This window comes from Trachymyrmex septentrionalis, unplaced genomic scaffold (assembly GCF_001594115.1).
Source record: "Trachymyrmex septentrionalis isolate Tsep2-gDNA-1 unplaced genomic scaffold, Tsep1.0 scaffold2, whole genome shotgun sequence".
Lineage (NCBI taxonomy): Eukaryota > Metazoa > Arthropoda > Insecta > Hymenoptera > Formicidae > Trachymyrmex > Trachymyrmex septentrionalis.
The window spans coordinates 512440-525213 of NW_017305179.1; the positions used below are offsets into that span (position 1 = coordinate 512440).

At 33.2% G+C, this 12774-nt stretch overlaps 2 protein-coding genes across 5 annotated transcripts in view; one reads left to right on the forward strand and one right to left on the reverse strand.

Moving 5' to 3' along the window:
* Positions 1-7550, reverse strand: part of LOC108747545 (pyroglutamylated RFamide peptide receptor-like) — an 82436-nt gene extending 74886 nt beyond the window's left edge. For all 4 annotated transcript variants that reach the window (XR_001939253.1, XM_018485108.1, XM_018485105.1 and 1 more), the window contains exon 1: positions 7348-7550. The gene's annotated coding sequence lies outside the window, so the exon portion shown is untranslated. The remainder of the gene's footprint in view (positions 1-7347) is intronic.
* Positions 7551-9236: 1686 nt separating this feature from the next.
* Positions 9237-12342, forward strand: LOC108747334 (protein LSM12 homolog). Its single transcript, XM_018484734.1, has 3 exons — positions 9237-9357; positions 10201-10577; positions 10940-12342. Exons 1-3 carry the CDS (start codon positions 9237-9239, stop codon positions 11024-11026), a joined length of 585 nt encoding a protein of 194 aa, XP_018340236.1. The 3' UTR covers positions 11027-12342.
* The last annotated feature ends 432 nt before the right edge of the window (positions 12343-12774 follow it).

Consider the following 12774-nt stretch of genomic DNA (forward strand, 5'->3'; position numbering starts at 1 on the left):
TTTAATTATATCCACAGATGTTACGAGGCAAAAGAAAATGGCTGTATAAATCTCTTTATAGTCACAACCTATAAAGTCAATTATAAATCAACCAGAGAAAAGAAATCTCTGTATGCAAATTTTATCAGATATTCAATTAATTTGCAACAGTCAACTCTTACAGGATGCAACAACAGCTTTTCAAAGTCCTATGGCAGAATAGATTAAAAAGCCGCGATGGTGAACAAAAAAAAAGAGAGAAAGAGATTTGCATGCAAATTGATTGCGTCTTTCCCGTGCCGATTCAATGATATCTCGGTTACGTTTTTCATTCCCGTACGATTTGCAATTTATGCCGCACAGGGCTATTCTCCTCCGGCAATAGCGAAACAGATAAGCTTCGTTCATCGCCACCTGATCGTCATTCGCGAGATATCCGCGATAATGTCGGTAGTGTCGTGATTTATGTTCCTGAACAAGTATCACGTGTCGAACATAAATTTATATTTATAGAACAAAGCGCGTGAACGCAGCACTGCGGCTTCGCGTGTACCTGTACTCGTCTACGGAAGACAATCGATTCGCACTTTAAGTCGAGGAAAGAAGATGGAAGGCGCTTGAAATCGCCGGCCACTTCGCGAAGTGCTAATTTTATTGCTTCGAAAAGAACGACTTTAAGAGCGAGTTAATAAAGAGAAAGGGGTTGGATACAAACATACTGAAAATGATAACACTAGATTACAATTTGGTTCACGTGTATGGAATAAGAATTTCGATATTCAAATATCTTTCGCATTTACTTCTCTTAAGTGGCTCTCTGTATTTGTCTTATTATTCAAGAGACGTTTCCTTTCAGACTATTTTCAAATTTAATTATACATCAACCCTATTTCGTTGTTACTATTTTACCAATTGTTAAATTATCATTTGTTTAATATAAATTGTCAATGTAATTAAAATTATATGAGTCAGTCTCACAAAAATTTTAAAAACTACTATGATTATTGATGACAGTTACATAGATATTTTTAAAATAACTTGGAAAATTGCCTGTCATGTGTAAACAACTTTTGAGAAGAGTAAAACGATTTTAGATCTATATAGTAGATCAAACTCTAGGAATACCACGAGTGTGGCAATTCAAGCTGACTACAAAGTCCAAAGTTTCTTTCATTCAAACAACTGAAGCCATTGAGCATTGCTGAATATTGCTAAGAGATACTAAATTTCTGATAGTTTATTCAACAATAAAATTTTTATAATTATTTTATTAAAATAAAAGATACGATACAGTGTAATTAAAATAAAAGATACGATACTGTTCATTTTCCAAATAAATAATCTAGAAGGAAAGTTCAACAAATTAATTCCTCGTTTTGAAAAAAGTAATTACTATCGAAATTGGGAACAGTCCGATAGGATGTAACACAATTAAAATTTCTCTCAATAGTTGTTAAAACAAATAAAATAATTTGTTAAAAAATTTAGTAAGTCGGAGAAATAAGTAAAATATAATTGTGATAAAATTAAATAAACATATAATACACGTGATATGTGCACTATATAAATATATCTATATATGTAGATACAAAGATATGATATATCTATAACATATCATATATTAAAATATTCAAATAAAAGTTTAAAAATAATTCGAAAAATCGTCTTTTCATGTCATTAATATAACAGCGATATTTCAACGAAAACAAGAATATTTGGATTGAAAAAATTTCTTGCTACAAAATTTATAAATATATCAAGTTATTTTACAAATATATTATGTTAAAGTTATTCCCCGCACCACTTACAACAAAAATAGCATAAAATTGTATCAATATAGCATCAATTTCTGCACGTAACTTTCCTGTTCTTTAAACCGCGAGATCGAAAACGATACGCTAGAGAGTATCCTTTATTCGCCCTAATTTCCCTTCCTGTCTGCTTCACCGAGTACGTCGTATCTATAGCTGTAGTCAACTTACATCAGTCAACAATCATGTGTCCTATGTAAACGCATGTACCTATTTATGAGATCTGTCATGAATAGCTTACTCGAACACGTGTCTATTGGCAGAACGAAAAGAAAAAAAGAAAAAAGAAACCAGTAAAGAGAAAAAATTAAACCAGAAAGTAAAATCAACGTGATCTCTAAGCGATGAAAATCTCGCGGCTGTCAATATCTGTCAATCGGCAATAAAATAAATAAATTAAGAAAAAAATCGAGAGACAGAATAATTTATTTCGTGAAAAATATACTAAATACGAATATTCCAAAGTAAGAACTCAATATTTATGCATGAATTTTTTTACAGCTAGACAAATATTTCTGAGAAAGAAAACATTCCATATTATTTGAATTGTTTTTTAAAGTAAAAACTTCCCTCATTTTACAATCAATATCTAGTAATATCACGTTGTAATAGTAGATAATTTCGGCAACAACATTACTTAAAGAATTTTTAAGCTTTCTCAAGGTTTAAAATCTTGGCTATAATTGTAAATGTTATTAGCTAAAACGCAAACTGTTATCGTCATGAATAGTTATGTATAACTAAACGTTGCATTTTTTTTATTTAAATTTTCCTAAAGCAGTTTTCTAGTGCGTCTGAAAATTTTATTCCACTATTTTTTCAATGCTTAAAAATATTAACAATTACATTATTACAAGTTTATTTGCAATAAAAAGAAAGAGAGAGAGAGAAAGAGGAAAAGAGAGACTCGATTAATTTTAGATATAATTTCTTGTCTCTTAATATTTAGCTGTTAGTATTATACATTATTTTGATTAATCTTAATATAGCGACCCGATACGTATTATAATATAAATCTTGCATATAAATTTATATCATAATTTAATATCTAACAAAAATTTTCAAAATGATACAAATAAAAAATATCATTATAACTTATATAAGTATTTCTTACCAAGAAAATTTTAATGGGAACTTTCGATCGTTATGAACGAATGATTTTAATACTTCCAAATGAGTATCACAATACAATGAAAACGTATTACATCTATACAATTGCAGTAACAAAGTTCCCATGGAATTTATTATGTGGCCAAGTTAGCAAGAGAAATTGTAAGAGCGAATATTATTATGATTTATTGTCTCTCGTAACGATGTACTTGAATCATGTACTGTATGATCCTTACCCTTACTGCAAGATTTTATGTCTTCTTTCCCAGAAAATAGCCCATAGCTACCTGATGTTACCGTGGAAAATATTACGACAAAAGGATCGAGCCGGATAAAATCGATGGTAAAAATTATATGAAAGGTAACAGTTCTATTTTATCTTGTTATACGTTGCTGCTCAGACAGTCTGAGTTAAAAGTGTAAAATTAAAATATAACGAAGACTTGGGAATTCTGCAGGAGAACAACTAAATGAGAGATATGCTTAGATCTATTCTCGTTCATCTCACCCGCGACGCAGTATTGTGTCGAGGAGCTCGCAATACGTAAATCACACCCATGTCATTCCAGCCGTCAATTCGTGCCGCTTCTAAATAAGTGTTATTAACCACTTAATCCAATCGGTTTAATCAATTCGAATAACTTCCGCAACGTGTTTCTTTTTTATTACGACGTTTATCCTCGAATGGATGGACTAACAGGTGAAAGGTCTTCTATGGACGAAACAGAGCATAAGATGAGACATTAGAACGATGTTACAATTGAAATGTGTAATGAGAAAAAAGTGAAAGTCTCGAGTTCATTAATGACTATAATGCATTTTATTTTATTAAGAGACCAACAAGGGGCAAGGAGTGAATCAACTACCTTGAAGACGGACGGAAGGAACAACAATGAAGCTACGAGCTAAATGAGAGCCCCGGAGAGCTTCGAAATGATTCAGACGGGACCTTTTCAACTTTACGAAGCGGATCTAAAGTACTCTCGAATTTCGAACAAAGCAAGGAGGATTAAGTAGCAGCTCTGTCTACTGCTCTCTCACAGGCGTTTGACATTCATAGATATTCCCGATGAATAATCTAGTTCTCTTGATTGCCGAACTCTTTGAGTGTTTATCCACTTAATATTTATTGAAACGCATCGTTCGGCAAAGCATATAATTTATTTAATATTTGCCGAGCTTATATTTGAGGAGCAGACTTTCAAAATGTTTTGTCCAAAATTTCATTTTCTTAGTTAGAAATGGCGTAACATTCAGTGTTGAATGACTTATATTATAAGCTACTCTGAGATGTTCAGAAAGCATTTTGTCATCGTTAATTTATATACTGAAAAAACAGACATTTCGAAGTGCATTATATCTTATAATTAGAGACAAATAAAACGCATTTATTTAACATTTTTAGCAATTGTTTAACAATTTTTGTTTAATATTTCGCATTGATTGGCATATTGTTATTTTCGATAAAGTGCATAATTTTCTTGTGTGCGTAGTTTCTTTTTTTCTCGTTTTCTGAATATTAAAATTTTGAACAAAACGCATTTTGAAAGTCTGCTCCTCATTTATCATTTAGCTTAAATTGTTTAACTTTTAAAAGAGCATATTTAACATTTATCGAATTCGACGATTATAATCAAATTATTATACACTCGACAGCGCTCACGATTCGAAATTCTTCCTTCGTTACAAATAACGTTCTTTTTCGCGATATTCGTAACCTTTAAAATATTGAGTTATGCAAATAAGAATGAGCCAAATGGTCGTAGGTGGAGGCAGAAGCATTCGTTCGGACGTAAAAGTATTACACAAAGCAAAAATACACTCCGCATTTCATACACACAATTCGCAAAGCGAATCCAAGATCCAAGAATCTACTTGCGTATTTTATTATATTTTTCTCGGTAAATAACAGGAAGAGAAAATCTCCGCTTCGTTATCTATCATGACGTACTCAAATTCATATTTCATCAAGCACAATAAAATTCAGCCATCTCGATTAATCTTCGATGCGTGATGCTCCGAATGCACATAAAACGCGGGAATATGTTCTTACTACCTGTCCGCAACTCTGCACTTTACTTAGAAAAATGAATCTCTCTGCACGAGTCAAATGCACAGAGATAAACATGTCGGGGAAGATGAAAGAACGATAATCTGTCTGGCAGTCAACCTGGTTAAATATTTTGTGAAGGGAGCAGCGTGTATATTAAATCTTACAATACATATTTTGCAACGCGAAGCGTATACCATAAACTGTTCGAAAAAATTTTATTAACGGAAAAAAAATTTCGAGAAAGATACGAAAAAAACAATTATTCTGTGAAGTATCTAAAAATTTAATTACATACAGAGAGAACCGAAAATAATTTTGTTCGACCATCACAATAATTTGTAGAACACAAAATAGTTGCTGGAATTGTCAATATTTTTTACAACATTGCTTGAACATTCTAATTATTTTGATATTTGAGTACATAATTATTTTGATAGTTTCGCAAAATTATTTTTAGATTTTTAAATAATTTTTTAGTTAAAAATTGTCACATCAAGAATTTATTACAAAATCATCATCAATGACATCATTATGATTTTTCTGAAAATGACTTATACTTGATGTCATCTTGGTTTTATATTGATTTTGTGTTTCACCTAAGTGCTAGCTAAATTTTTTAATACCTCAGCAAAACCATTTTTCCACATTAAAGATATATCTCAATCAAATATTCCCACGAATTAATTAAACGATCGAAAGAGTTTCTTTTAATATAAGAACACAAAAATCTGTTTTTAATCAAAAGAGACATGGCTTAATCTACTTCCGTAATCACGAACGAGGGTATTAACTTAATTCATTAAAAGAAACTCGAAATAAACGCGCGTTAAGTAAGCCGATTACAGAACCTACGACGCAAATTATAAAAAAATGTATGCTCATGGATATTAATCACTTGTAAGAAAGGCAGAAAATTTTTGAGAGATTTTTACAAAATCAGAAATTAATGAGTATGTGTGATACAAAAAGTTAATGAAAAAGAGTATAACAAGAAAAAAACAATTTTACTACCCAAAAATTTAATTAGATATAGATCTGAAAATTATTTTGTCAGATTATCAAAATAATTATATTCCAAGCAAGATGATATATTTTAATTACGCCTTATTGATGTTAAGATGTCATTAAGACGTTTGTCATTTTGTTACTTAAGATAGAATAACATTTAATGGATATATACAATATATGAAGAGAATTTTTTTTTAATTTGAAAATATGGTAGTTGTGGTACAATATAATATTTTAAAGATCTTTATCATACATTTCAGTAAAATTAATCGAATTTATTTTATATTTTATTATAGATACATTAATGAATGAGAGAAATTTACATAAAATTCTTCGAAATATAATGTTTTCCCAGGACTACCATATTTTCAGAGTAAATTCTAAGAAAAAATTCTCTCTGTGTATAAAGTATTCTATACAAGGTATATAAAAAGCCTGACTGCATTAATTAAAATTCTGATTTAAAATAGACAAATCAGAATTTTCTGACTGAATCTATTAGGATTCTAGCTGAAATAACCAGAATTCTGATCGATATAATAAGAATCTTCTCATTCGTTTTCAACCAGAAATTTTTCTCAACGTAACACTGCAAAAAGTATTCACATTCTGATAATCAACTTGAAAATCTTAAATAATTATTTTAATAGTCCAACAAAATTATTTTTAAATCTGTATTTAGCTGTAAAATTTTTTATTATTTTAGCAAAACTGTTCTTTTCATGCACGATAAAACGCTATATTTGTCGTAGAATTGGAAATTCATATTACAACTTGTATTAAAAATGAACAAAAGTACTTATAGATCCGAAGAACGAAAAGTTAAGAAGATAAAGTATAATATTATAGTAAAATTTCAAACAAAAGATAAATGAAATTGAATCCAATTTTCGAGATTCAAGTTTCATAATTCTCTCATTGTATGGAGAATACTGAAAACAATCAACCAGAAAAAAATCAAATTTAAACTTCAAAAATTGGATTTAAATCTTATTTCGCTAGAATTGTATTATATTCGATATTGTATCACCTTATCCTGTCTTTAAAGACATAAAACATTGCAAAGGTGAAAGTGAAAATTCTGAAAGTGAATAAAAAAAAGTCCTGATCGAAATATTATTTCGTCGACGCGAACATTGATAAAAAAAATGCTAATAATGATGTTATCAACACAAAATGATGTTATCACTATGACACATTACACTATATCACAGCATATCACATTCATTAGAAATGTTTTATTCATCATGAGCGATCTCATTATATCATAACTTCAAGGTACATGCAAGTATGCTAATGACCGTAACAAAGAGTGTCGAGAATTAATTCCCGTATTATTAATGAAATGCAAACAATGGAAAATTCGGTTGAAAGGAAGAACGGTACCTTCGCTTCTGGTCGAAGTCGCTCCATCGGCACACTGTCACTTGACTCGCTGTCGCGCGTCCAACTTCTCGTTGTTTCAACACAATTCGCGAATTTCCACAGCACAATGACGGCGGTGATCGCTCGCTACCGTCGGAGAACGGGATGCGAGAAAGAAGGTGACGTCCAGGTACGACAAAAGGGACACTCACTTACATGTGTCGCTCGAGAAAATTGGCCCAGCCGCAGGCAGGATGACACGACTCATCTAGGCGCCGATTCTAAACTGGAAACAGAGCGCGCCGCGCGAACGAACGAACTGCCCGCCATTCCCGCCAAGCCGAGTGACGACGGACGAATCCGAAAACGGCCGAAGAACCACGAAAAGTCGTCGGCGCGACGCGGCCGCGCATACTGAAACAGAACGATAAGTCACGGTAACGTTAAAATGACATTAAAATGAATTTTTATTGATTGAAAAATAATTCTTAGGTCCAGTTTCACAACTTATGGTTAACTCTTAACCGAGATTCAATTTATTCATTATCTCTTTCCAATTTTAAAATTGAAAAAAAGATGAGAAATAAGTTGAACCTTGGTTGAAACCAGAGCTCGGTAAAATATTTGATGCGACTTATTTAGAATAAAAAATATAAGATAAATTCTAAAAACTTATTTAAAATATTATTCATATTATTTAAATAAGAAATAGGTCAAAAGAAGTTATTTTAAATAATAAATACTAAATAACTGTTTAATTTTTTGTTATTTAAAATGTATATTTTAAATAAAATTTATTTAATAAAACTCACGGTTAATAATTTTTAATTAAGAGAAGAGCTCAGCAAACAAAAATGAATTAAAATGGATTGAAATTCTTTTCTATCCGAATATTTTTTAAATAGCAAATACTTTTTTTGGATTTAATTGGATTCAATTGGATGCAATTGGATTGAAAAACTGCATTTCCTATTCAAAATTTCGAATTGAACAGTATTCACAATGCACAGAAAAAGCTAATATTATTTTTAGATTAAAAGTCATAGAGATATGCTCCATGCAATTCCTATAAATGAATAAAAATGCATTCAGAATTAAAAAGCATTTATTTTAACATTCATTTTAACATTTGTGAATCAATACTTCTGAAAATCTGAATCCATTTCAATTCATTTAAATCCATTCTTGTTTACTGGATGTAATATTGCTGCAACTTTTGTGCTGGTGTGGATGTATAAACTGTTAATAGTTACTTTTTTGGTAATGACTGCGTTCAGCAGAATACAACAGTTTTGTAACCGTTTTATGATTGTCTACTGAGATTATTCCTTTAGATCTAAAAATGCCTTTTTATACTAACGCTTGACACTCATTTTCAGCGTCAAAATAAGTCACATAATCAAAATTGATGCTTAATATTCGTCAATTTCTATCACGTGACTTATTTTGACGCTGAAAATGAGTGTCAAGCGTCAGATAAAAAGACTATAAGTATATATCTATAAATCAGATTAGATATATATATATATACTTTTATCTAATCTAATAATAAAACTTCCAACAGTTGCAAAATAAATAACGTTCCGCTGAACGCAACCAATGTATATTTGTTTCACTTCAATTTACTTCACCGTGTGCACCAGTTCAGAGAGAGTGCAGGAATAAAAGACAAACCTTTTTTAAATTGCAGAACATTTTACTGCCTCAGCTCCCTCAAGATACTGCAAAAAGCGAACGCTCTTCTAGTGACTTTTACGAGCTGGCATGTGGCGCCCTCTCTCAAGGACAACGACAAGTATCTCAGAAAATTGGAAAGGTCGCTCGCAAGATAGCGTTATATGTACATACGACACGCATAGCCGCAAGAGGGACGGTCGCTCGCAAGTCGCCAATATTGTCGGCAGTGAAAAATGGCCGGAGCCAGCGACTGGTTTAGCATCGGCAGCACGGTGCTTTGTAAAACCTGCCATGAGAAGGAGATAGAGGGTGAGGTGTTGGCGTTCGATCCACAGACCAAAATGCTGATACTAAGTATCCTTTTTACGCAAAAACGGCACCGGCCAACCACGGCAACAGTGATAACAACGACGGTGGTTGCCCGCGTGCGTTTCCGCCGCGCGGGGACGCAGTGTAAATAGCGTCGCGTCGCTACAACGGCGATATTTCTATCGCGTATTAACGCGAGCTTTCCTCGTGATACTCCGTACCGCGAGTTCGACGACGTTCGTCGTCCAAGTCGTACGACTCGTCCGAGACACGTACGTGGCAAATCGGTCGCGCGATTCAGGTTAGTTTCTTATCACCGTCAACCATGCTGGTCTATCTTGCGTGCCTGTTCAACCCGTTCGTCTTCTTCGTGCATGTATGTTTTGTTGTCGTCCGTGTTGACCGTGTTCCTTCGTCGACGTGCTATCCACGAATCGCGCGACGTCTTGTGTGTTTGACCGATTTTGTGAGCACGTGTCTCGTCGATAGTCGATCTCGCTCGCTGGTGCACTTGTTATCTTTATACATTTTTTGATCAACTATTACTGACTATATATATATATATATAATGTTAATACTAACTGTTAATAAACTGTTGAGTCTTAAGTCATTGAATATCTTAATCTATATTGGAGCAACTTTTTATTGATAAACAGAAAATTTACAAATCTACAATGATCTGAATGAATTCATTGAAGTTATGACATTTATGGAATTAAATTATGTATAATAATGATTTAATGCTTTAGAATTTAAAAGTTTTTACTGAGCTGCTATTATTTTGCCATAAATCTGTTGCCGTAATTCATCGAGATGTAATTATGAAAAGCGACATTTATCTGTTATGTATTTGAAAGTAATATTTTCCTTAACAGTAATTTTTGTTAGAATCTCCATCGTCGAGTGGGAGACCCTCATTAAATGATATACATATAGTAAATTTATCCCTTGTGTCCAACGTTCAAGTGACACGAGAAGTTAGTCCTACTACCAGTGAACCACCACAGAGCCTTAATTTACAAAGGCTAAACACGAGAGTTCGTAATCAGATCGATGAGAAAAGGAGACTGGTAATGGCTCTGCAGGCCGGAGTATCTCCAGAGGGACAGAAGCTCTTTATTGCTATTTCAAAAACTATTCAAGATATTACGTGGAATGGAGCTAATATTGTTGTATTTAATAATGTCACTATTAGACCGCCGTACAAAGTGGACAATGTTCATGGAAACACAGAATCTGGTGCATATAGACATGTAAAAAAAGTGGTACGTACTAATGAGATATTTAAATGAGCAGGATTATACTTGCAATACATGAGCATATATGTTTCTTAATTTACTAGCTGTTTTGAATTCGTTTTTTTATTGATAAGTACTTTATCAACAGAATACAAATTCAAAGCATTTGTTCAATAACAAGATTAGAATGAATTTTTAAGTCGAAATCTTTTTATAAAGAAATTTAAATTAAATTAACATCTTACTTTTTACTATTTTCTTGCTAAATATAATGTAAAAATGTATATAAAAAAAAATATTTTGAATAAGAGATATATGATCATTTCTAATTTATCTCTTTATTGCACACATTTACATCATCTATTTATACACCTGACTATCTTTCACAGGTTGAAAAACATATTAAGGATACATTACAAGCGCAGCAACAACGGGATCAACAACAACAAACGCAAAAGGGCGGTGAACTGCAATAAGAGTCCAACAAGGCACTATGTCATCAAGATCGCTATAGCATATTTTTGAAGAAGTCCCAATATTTGACAAGAAATAAGAAAAGGAAGATTTAACAGGATACCAAACAAAATAGCCCGACTGCAGAATAATTTAGATAAGCCTATCGCGGATAATCGGCATTTTCGAGCAAGCTCCAGTCGTTCGTTCAAATGGAGAAAAACAAACAAAAACGCATACATTCAACACGAAAACTTCGCATCGACTTTAATCCGAATATTGTTAACAGTATCGCATATGCAGCATTTTATAAATACAATCAGACGTACACTTCGTAAAATTATTAGTTACCAGCCTAAAAAAAAAAAATGGAAAAGCAAATGAACCGACTAATTCAAGCAATACGTGTTTGTCATGTTACTAGCACTACATTCGTACGCGATATATTACCAACGGCGCCGAAGTCTGTGCTGTAGTTCAATTCAAGGTCGGTTCATCGGTTATCGATAAGAATTAACGTATCTTGACGTGATTCGAGATCGATTTCTGTTTCTAAACGAGAGCCTTCGTGTCCATGAGACACGGTGTACATGATTCAAGCCCGCATGAAGCGGTCCGAGCTTTCAAGACACGATTTTCAATGAAGGCATAAACGCATCGCATGAAATTAGGATAAAACGCACAATTGCCAGAGCGTATCATAAAATAATTCTGTATAATTCTATGTAATTCATTGATCGCATTTAATAGAATATTTTTTTTTTTGCAATTGGAAGTTTTCTTTGCTTGATTGAATTATATTTCTACATTTAGAGGAATAGAGTCCTATCTCGGCGAAGAAAATGTCCAACAATTATAAAAAACATTCTATTGAGAATACAGCTTATCTGTAACTCTCGGCAATAAATCGATTTACCATCTGCAGTATTGTTACAATGTATTGTCGCGATAAGATCATTCCGCGGCTTTACGTTCACTCGACTAAAAGAGTATAACATTGTAATGTATTGCCGAAGTTAACTGACGAAGACAAGCTTCCACAATCGTTTTCGAACAAAACAAGCGCCTTTCTTCGATATGCGTTTTTTTGTGGAAAATACAAAAAGGAATTTTAGGAAGTTTAGAAAGCGAATTTTCCATCAACGAACGCATCCGACGGCGATCCGTGTCTTTTATCCCAGTTTCGCCGAGACGAAGTGACTTGACGATCCAAGTTTCGTTTCGAAGCTCGCTCGTCGCAAGCGATTTCACGTTGTTCTCAACGGCACAGCGAACCTTTCGTCTCGACCGACAGGAAGAAAATCGCAAACGTCCGCGATTCGTACATACGGGACACTTTCAAGAGCGACGAACTCGATAATCCCATCGCGTGGGGCCGAGCGTTGCCAAGGATGTAATTTAGAAAAAGCGGAGCTTTCGGTCCTCGCAAAACTCATCTGACGAACCCTCCCCCCCGATGAGCGACGGCATTGTCCTCGGGGGAAGACGAGATCCAGCTCGTCCCGTGCCACAGTTTACCATTCGATTGGAAAGACATTGAGAGTGAGAAAGCAAACGTGGGAGATTGTAAGAAAAGTTACACGAAGGAAAAGACATAAATAAATGTAATATAAATTCTGTAGCCGTAGGCTTTCTCTTTCTCTCTCTTTGTACCGCTCGCCTTTCCCTTAACGAGCGATCGATCGACCGATCGACCGATTATCTCACTATAATACTAGACTATATTGATCTTGTAATCAGGGCTAGGCATTATTAGTTGAAAAACAGTATT

Coding starts and splice junctions, on each gene's coding strand:
- LOC108747334 (XM_018484734.1), top strand. CDS start 9,237: ATGGCCGGAGCCAGCGACTGGTTTAGCATCGGCAGCACGGTGCTTTGT. Junction 9,358..10,200: donor GACCAAAATGCTGATACTAA/GTATCCTTTTTA, acceptor AATTTTTGTTAG/AATCTCCATCGTCGAGTGGG. Junction 10,578..10,939: donor ATAGACATGTAAAAAAAGTG/GTACGTACTAAT, acceptor TATCTTTCACAG/GTTGAAAAACATATTAAGGA.